Below are 8530 nucleotides of genomic sequence, written 5' to 3' on the forward strand. Positions count from 1 at the left end.
CCCATGTCCTCACCCACAGTCCACCTCCAAGCCTGGTTGTGGCATGGGCAATCTGACAAAGTCTGGCATCCTTGGTGGGGGTGGGGGGCAGGTCAAGGCTCAGAGTGGAGAGGGAGCATGGTTGGTCAACAGGCAGGACTAGAAACCAGCCCAGGCTCCACCATGTCAGCCCTACCTCCCTGACATCTGTCACAGTAAGGAATGGGGGTGAGAATTGGAGCAGTCATGAGACACATGTTCTCTAGTTTACAGTGTGGAAACAGAGGAAGTCACCAGCAGACAGGAAGAGCAGAGGGCCAGGAGTCCACTCTTCCTCTTCCGGAGAAGAGGATGAGTCCAGCCCAAGAAGAAGGGGTGGGGACATTGGGCTGGAGTGGCACCAGTACCTAGTCTGAGGCACAGAAGAGGTCCCAGTGTGAGAGTGAGGATTCAGCCAGGGCCAAGGTCATAGTGACAAGTAAGTGGTGTGTGGCTGATGCTGGATGTTGCTTTGGGGTTCAATCTTGGGCTACTGTTTGGCCTGGGACCTGGTTTGTTTTGCAGGAGGTTCTGGGTCAGTGTGAGGCCAGACTAGGGAACATCTCAGCCTGAGAAGATGTGGCACACAGTTTGGCACATGAGCAAACTGAAGGAAAAAAAAGCAAAAGTACAGATGATGATGTCTTGCTTGAAACCCTTAAAGCAGCACCTCCTCCTCCTGTGGACCCTGTCCTGGGCCTGAGGTACCACTGGGGAAGGCAGGGGTGTAGCCAGTTCTGCCTGTGGTCCTGGAAATGGTGAGAGGAGGTAAGAGAGACTGAGCTCCAAGGAAGTCTTTGTGAAGGATGAAAGGCCGGAATATCCATCTGGGAGACCTCCCTGTAGAAAGTAACAAAACCTACAATACCAGTGTGGCCTGTTCATCACCAAAAGGAAGCCATAGTGGAACACTTTGCTGTCAGGGGGTGGGGCTGGTGAATCATCAGGCAGTGTCCCATTGGGCGCTGAGCTGACCCTGGACTGTCTCAGTGCTACTTGGCTTCTAGTCTTCTGCCTGTTTGCTTGTTGTGACTTCAGAGCACCAGATTATCTGCTTCTCTATGAGAGCAGCATAGCAGAAGTGGCTGTGCCTGTTTTGCAGGTAGGGACACTCAGTACTAGAGGGCTGGCATACACAAAGCTAAGTCCCCCGAGATCCTTCAGTTCCCTGGTAGTAGGAATAGACTGTGAGTTTGGGTGCTGGCAGTGTGGGAAGAGGGAGTGACCAGAGCAGAGGCATGGGGGCTGTAGCCACAATGGGAGCAGCAGCTCTCCTGTTGGGACTTGCTTGGCATCCAGGAAGTGATACCCTCTCTACTATCTCCGAGGTTCCCAACAAGGCAACGCAGAGAAGCCCCAACGAAGGTCATGGAGGGGGGCCCAGCTGTCTGCTGCCAGGACCCTCGAGCAGAGCTGGTGGAGCGGATGGCAGCCATCAATGTGACCCATTTGAAAGAGGAAGATGGAAACCCAGAGCCTCCCAGGAATGTTGTGGACTCTCGGCCCCGGGCTAGAGCTGCTTCTGTGATCCCAGGCAGTACTTCAAGGCTCCCCCCAGCACGACCCAGCCTCTCAGCTAGAAAGTTCTCCTTGCAGGAAAGGCCAGCAGGAAGCTGCCTGGAAGCCCAGGCTGGACCTTATGCCACAGGCCCTGCTAGCCACATCTCTCCTCGTGCCTGGCGGAGACCTACCATTGAGTCCCACCATGTGGCCATCTCTGACACAGAGGTTGGTGAAGCAGTGCTCATGAGCCCCCTAGGGAGCCTTCACCATTTTGTCCCTGTTTGTGCCATAGTTATCTAACATTGGTTTAAGCTGGGGAGCTCTTTATCTAACAGTGTGGCTTCATCCCAGGGAAGTTCCATCTCAACCAAGGGTTGCTTCTAGGAGGCCCAGGTCCCCACCCCTGGCCAAGCTTGGGGAATAGGTCCCTTCTTTGTGAACTACTGGCTTGCACCTGTAATCCTTGATATTCAGGAGGATGAGATATGAGAATTCAGGTTCAAAGTCAGCCCAAGCAGGAAAGTCTATTATCTCCAATTAACTATTTTTTTTAAAAAGTAGAGGTATGGCTCAAGTGGTAGGTCATCAGCCTTGAGCAAAAATGCTAAGAAAGAATGCCCAGGCCCCTTTTCTTCCCATTATAGTCCTGCCTCCTAGAGTCCACTCTGGCCTGAGGCATTGTAGCATACTCCTAGCTTCCAGTCTCCTGTGGGCCCTAGCTTTGCCACTTGGATCTACACATGAACTTGGGAACTGAGGCATCCACAGATGTCAGAGACCCGATTTTTGTGTGTGTGTGTGTGGGGCTTGAACTCTGGGCTTTGGCGCTATCCCTCTGCTTTTCAGCTCAAGGCGAGTGCTCTACCGCTTGAGCCACAGTGCCACTTCCAGTTTTCTAGTGGTTAATTGGAGATAAGAGTCTCACGAAGTTTTCTGCCTGGGCTGGCTTTGAACTGTGGTCCTTAGATCTCAGCCTCCTGAGTAGCTAGGATTACAGGCGAGAGCCCCTGGCACCTGGCTTAGAGACTTGATTTTTTTTTTTTTTTTTGTCCCTAGACTTCATGTATCTCTCTTGTCCCTTCACACTCAGTTGCTTCTGGAAACGCTTGCTTGTTGGATTTTCACAGAATAAGGTCTTCTCAATCCCAAAGCCCAGGCAAGAATCAGTGCATTTTTTTCTTTACCACTGAAGGGAGCCCAGCATAGTCAAGGCACCCCCACGCTGGGAAGGTTAGTGAGAACTGAGATTCTGGGAATTATAGTCTAGGGATAGGACTGTACCCTGAACAGGCTCCCATTGTGGGATCCATGTTGTCTCTGGATCAAGGTGTGCCTGATGCTTCCTCTTTTCCCCCAGGACTGTGTGCAACTCAACCAGTACAAACTGCAGAGTGAGATTGGCAAGGTAGGATTGGGCCAGGACAAGTGTAATGAGGGTGGTAGGGTTCTTGTCTTGATATCTTCCTCTTCTTTTGTGGTAAATGGAAATCAGAGCCTAGAATGTTCCAGCCTACATGTGGACAGTTTTGTCCTGGGAAATACCTATCACCAAGAAGAAGATGACTCCTGTTCCTGATTCCCAGGGTTCTAGAGAGAGAGATTAGGAGAGACTGGAGCCATATTAAACCAGGCAAGGGCAAGTTCCCAGGGCAAAAGCATCCCCTCTCCATTGGCTGGAAATGTGTGCTCACGAGTCATCTGGTAGGATGGGGTAGGGATGGGATGCAGGGGCAGGGACCAGAGCTGTCAGTCTGGCCATCTCCTATCTGGTCCTGGGGAAGGCGTCTTATCCAGGTGGGGCTAACCAGTGCCTGTCTACAGGGTGCCTATGGCGTGGTGAGGCTGGCCTACAACGAAAGTGAAGACAGACACTACGTGAGTGTGCAGTAGGAGGGTGGTGTTGCCAGTCTGGGCCCCAGAAACCTGAGTAGTGGGCAGAAGCATTGGGGTGATGATGAGAGCCTGTGACCTCTCAAAGGACAGGTTCCCTGTCCCTAAGGATATGCAAAGGGAATGAGCTTCCTGATCCTGGGGCTGTGCAAGCAGAGGCTGGCTTCCTCTGCAGGCAAGAAGAGTGAGGGCAACCTACACTCAGGTATGACTTATTCCTAACCAGTCTCATGCACGCTCAGTGCCAGTGGCAGATGCCCATTGTGCCTGTCTCAGTCCCCATGGAATCAGCCTGTTCAGCTCCTTGTGGCTGCACATAGTGACATTTATGTCCCTCTCTCCTTAGGCAATGAAAGTTCTTTCCAAAAAGAAGCTACTGAAGCAGTATGGCTTTCCTCGTATGTATCTGTCTGCCCTATTCTTGGGAGCTCTTAGCCTGCTAGGGGAAGAGGAGTGGATCCGCTCATAATTAGTCTTGTTAGAAACAAGAGTAGAGGGAAGCAAAGGCTTGGGAACGGGATGTAGTTGGTGGATTGGGAGGGGATCACCGTCTTGCCTTTTGCAAGTCTTGCTTGAGACAGGTTGTAGGCTGAGGCAAAGCCTGGCTCATAGAACAGTGGTCTGACTCTCTTTCGGGTCACAGGTCGCCCTCCCCCAAGAGGTTCCCAGGCTTCCCAGGGAGGACCAGCCAAGCAGCTGCTGCCCCTGGAGCGGGTGTACCAGGAGATTGCCATCCTGAAGAAGCTGGACCATGTGAATGTGGTCAAGCTGATCGAGGTAGGAGGTTGTGGTAAGCAAGCCGAAGCTAGCATGCATGCCCTGGGTTTAACATGAGGAGTTCCTGGGCAGGGAGGTGCTTGGCATAGATTTAAGGTCCTGCTGAGGGAGCAAGTGTGGCTAGACCCTCTGCCCCCAATAACAATTCAGACTTGGGAAGGACTACAGGAAGGCATGAGGGCCATTCAGATTGGCCAGACGTGTTCTTACGGAGGGTCAGGAGCTGCTGCTCCAGCGGCAAAAATTAGCCCATCCTTCCCACAGGAGGTAAGAAGAGCCAGGTGCCATATTCATGTGGGTTCGGTTACTGCTGCAGTCCCATCCGTTTGGCACCTGTATAGTTGCTGGTCCATATCTGGGGTGGGCTCTGAAGTGTATTAGACATCCCGGGGCTAATAGCGACCAGAAACCTGGGTCCGGACCCCATGTCTCCTCAAACCTCAACCGTGTGTCTTTTTACCAGGTCCTGGATGACCCAGCTGAAGACAATCTCTATTTGGGTGAGCAACCCAGCTTTATTCCTACTGCAGAAGAAAATAATGGTAATAATGCACCCATAGGGTGCTGTCAGAAGAAAATCAGCTAGTATAGGCAGAACATATTACTTATTATCCTTATTAGAGTTGCTGTTCTTTAAGTTTCTCATGCCTGCTTTACAGCTGGTTTAGAAGAGGCCTGAAAAAGTGGGGCAGAAGGAGAACTGGCCTAGGAATTAGAGGACAGGGCTTTAGTCTTTTCTCCTTGTTTTTAGTCTTTACCTGCCTGTCTGCTATGACCTTTAGGAAATTTTCTGGCCAGGGAGTCCAGGGAGCTGGGAATGTGGCTTAGTGATAGAGTGCTTGCCTAGCATGCAGAAGCCCAGACTTCACTCTCATCCGGTTACTTCCTCTGATATCTTGAGACCCTGTCCTGTCCCACCCTGAGTATGTCTCAGTGCCTGTCCCTTCTCCATCCTTAAGAACAGGAATGGACCTTGGCAGTGAATGCTGTGCCAGCTTAGCTATATCTTACTTTCTTTTCTTTTCTTTCAGTGTTTGACCTCCTGAGAAAGGGGTGAGTTTCCCATCTGATCAGGCTGGTCACTTGTAATCCAGTTCTCCTTTTTTCCCTCCCTGTGGCCCCCAGCCCAAGGGCCAGCTACTTCAGGAGATATCAGAGTATTAGACCTTGCCTTCACAAGCTCTGGTCTCTGTGGTAAATAAGAGACTAAAAGGACTTTTCTTTTGAAGTCTGGTGGGGGTTGCAGGCTGGAAGTCAGAGAGGTCTCTGGAAAGAGGTGTGTGTGTGTGTGTGTGTGTGTGTGTGTGTGTGTGTGTGTGTGTGTGTGTGTGTGTGTGTGTTCATACCCCAGGCCTTGAAAAACTGAGGAGATTGTTTGGATGGAAGAAGGGGAAGAAAGCAATGTTTTTAAGCAAAGTATAGAAGTGGATTCAAATCACAAAAGCATTTTTCAAGTTTTACTAAGTGAGAATTTATGAGTAGAGTGCGTGGGACTCTCTTTGCTCCCATTTATGAGAGGAAAAGTTAAGGAGCACTGGATAAATGGATTGCTCAGGGTTATAGAACATATCGCCATGGAGCTGGATGGACTGGGAGTCCTTTTGAAGGAAAGCTGTATCTTGTCTCTGTTTGGGGCTTTCTTAAAGTTCAGTTTGGGGAGGGGGACAAGGAGTGGTGTCTCTTGAAGACCCAGAGGTTTTTGCCTCCATTCAAAACCAAGAAATATATGTGTATATAGCTATCCATCTCTGTAATGGAACCCTATCTATTTTAACTATTGCAGTTGCCACCCAGTAAATTGATTTCATGACTCTGTTGGATTCACAGTTTGAAAAACAATGTTTTAAATGGAATCTTTGCAATCGTTTGATTATAGATACTTTTAAATGCTTAGAAGACACATAAACCAAGGGAAAATAAGATAAAGCTGATTGGAAATTAGGATTGAAAAGTGATATTTTTACATTTTCATGACATGAGAACAACCCTAATATCAGGTTAGCAAGGGGGCTCTGGAGGTCGTGGGGGCCCCTAGAGGTCATGGGGGGCTGTGTAGACACACACACACACACACACACACACACACACACACAGCTCCTCCAATCCCCCTGAGCATCCCTCCCCTGCTCCTGCCCCCCACCCCCCCAGGCCGGTCATGGAAGTGCCTTGCGACCAGCCTTTCTCCGAGGAGCAAGCTCGCCTCTACCTGCGGGACGTCATCTTGGGCCTCGAGTACTGTGAGTGTGGGCGCCCGCCTTCTGGGGTTGGAGCTGGCAGAGATCATCGGGAGCCTGCCTTGCCTAGGTTCAGTAGCAGCGCCTAGGTTCGGCAGGCCCGGTGGCTCTTTTGCCCAGAGCTGACCTGCCAATCAGCTGTCACGGAGGCCGGCGGGGTGTATGGGCGGGGCCATGGCTCACTTCACTGGGCATGCGCCAAGTCCCTTGCGCCTCCGGGGTGTTTTTCCCTTATCTTTCTTCCGAGGCCAAGTTTAGCCTCTCCCTAGGCCTCAAAAGATAAGGGATGAATGAGATTTACGCCCTGCTGCCTGGGAAAGAGTGTGCCTGGCACAGTGCCCGTTTGTGAGTGGTGGTAGGGTGGGTTTACCCTTAAGGTGAGGAGAACTGGCCGGGGGTGGGGGGGAAGCGATGCCACCGCAGCTTCTATGTCAGGAATTAGTTGACTCATTTGCTTATTTATTTCGTTTCCTTCATTCACTTATAAGTACCATCTCTGTGTTGGGGTGGAGATTCCCCCATCTGACTCCAGGAGTCTCACATCCCAGAACTTAAGTAGGCAGATGTTTTGGGGTGGTGCCTGGCAAAGCTGGGGAGGTCCTGGGGGCAAGGGAGGATAGAGAGCAGTTCCTTTTGGTTGACTCATCCAGTGGGCAGGAGATAGTGATTGATGAATGATGCTGGACACTGCCCAGGTCACACCGGGAGGTCTGGGAATGCCTCTGCAGGATGTGTATGACTGCTGCCTGTTGTGAGGCCCCCTGCTCCAAGCAGGGGAGGGGCACGGTGGGATTGGAGTCTTCATCCATCTGAATCTCTGGCAGCTGGGTGGAGGGTGATAGACGGCCAGCTGGCCAAGGAGAAAGCTATTTCTATAGCCCAAGTGACAGATGGTGGAACTGGGATTAGGGTAGTGGCAGTGGGGGAGGGATATGAAGGAGGCAGGGTGGCCACGTGGGGTGACAGGTGTATGTACAGGAGGTGCTCCCAGACATCTAGGATTCCAGCCTGGGTTGGGGACTGTATGTAATGCCTTTCTGTCTAAAATCTTGGCTTTTTGGAACCAGATTCTCCTTAGGGGAAAAGGGTGGAAGCCTAGCAGAGGTGTGACCTATAGGAACAGGAACAGGAACAGGACCAGAGCCTCTGATATCCTCAGCTTAATGAGGCACGTGGAGGAGATAGTCTATAGCAGGGCCTAGAGTTGTTTGGTGGGAGGGGAGATTTTGCCTTGGCTGTGGTCAGCAACAGGCACAACTCTACCAAACTGTGGCTCCACCTTCTTTTTTATTTGAATCCTTCTCATCTGCCGAGGGCCTGTTGTCTGTCATCCTCTAGCCCCTGAAAAAGAAAGGGCATCCTTGTGTGGTTCTTGACTAAAACCTCTTCAAGACCCAGCTGATCACAGTGAAGTAACTCTCTGGAGCTGGTGGTTAGTAGGAGGGGTTTGATAGGTAGATGAACAGACCCTGGGGTGCTGTGATTCTGGCCCAGGAAGGAAAACTGAAGCTGCCCAAGATCTGATTCTCAGATGGGGTCAGGTGCATCAGGGGAGGTGATGAAATGCAGTTGGATCTGGGAGTGGGGAAAGGATATCTATATATCTATCCATAGATCTAGATCTATCTATAGATAGAGATATTCCCTTATTGCATTCTTTCCTTTTCTTTCTTTCTTCTTGTCTCACTGTATATATCCTATGCTGGCCTCGATCCTTGATCCTCTTACTGTAACAACCTACAAGTAGCTGTGATCATGCCCAGCTTAGAATATATTTTGAACTTAGAGTTTCCAGTGCTACTTGATGTGAGGTCTGCAGGGAGGAGAATCTTTAGGTTTCTGAAACCTGGTGACATGATGTCTTTAAGGAATGAGAAAGACTTGGGGTGGGGGGACATGGGCTTTCTCTTTTGCTTGCATTTGTTGGTGGTGAGGGTTGCAGACAGAGAAGCCAAAATCTGTTTTTGTTTTTTGGGTCTGGTCGTGGGGCCTGAACTCTGGGCCTGGTCACTATCCCTCAGCTCTTCAGCTCAAGGCTAGCACTCTACCACCTGAGCCACAGCGCCACTTCCGGCTTTTTTTTTCTTTTTGCTTATGTGGTGCTGAGG

The 8530-nt window shown here is 50.7% G+C and overlaps 1 protein-coding gene across 1 annotated transcript in view; it reads left to right on the forward strand.

The window, feature by feature from the left end:
- The first annotated feature begins 393 nt into the window (after positions 1-393).
- The window catches only part of Camkk1 (calcium/calmodulin-dependent protein kinase kinase 1, alpha), a 24831-nt gene continuing 16694 nt past the window's right edge, over positions 394-8530 (forward strand). Inside the window, exons 1-9 of the mRNA XM_013013156.1 lie at positions 394-457; positions 1347-1746; positions 2879-2926; positions 3343-3396; positions 3758-3809; positions 4055-4188; positions 4652-4688; positions 5220-5241; positions 6337-6451. Of these exons, the coding sequence (XP_012868610.1) occupies positions 1387-1746; positions 2879-2926; positions 3343-3396; positions 3758-3809; positions 4055-4188; positions 4652-4688; positions 5220-5241; positions 6337-6451 (822 nt within the window). The 5' untranslated portion in view covers positions 394-457; positions 1347-1386. The remainder of the gene's footprint in view (positions 458-1346; positions 1747-2878; positions 2927-3342; positions 3397-3757; positions 3810-4054; positions 4189-4651; positions 4689-5219; positions 5242-6336; positions 6452-8530) is intronic.

The sequence above is a fragment of the Dipodomys ordii genome, unplaced genomic scaffold (genome assembly GCF_000151885.1).
Source record: "Dipodomys ordii isolate 6190 unplaced genomic scaffold, Dord_2.0 Scaffold19, whole genome shotgun sequence".
Classification (NCBI taxonomy): Eukaryota; Metazoa; Chordata; class Mammalia; order Rodentia; family Heteromyidae; genus Dipodomys; species Dipodomys ordii.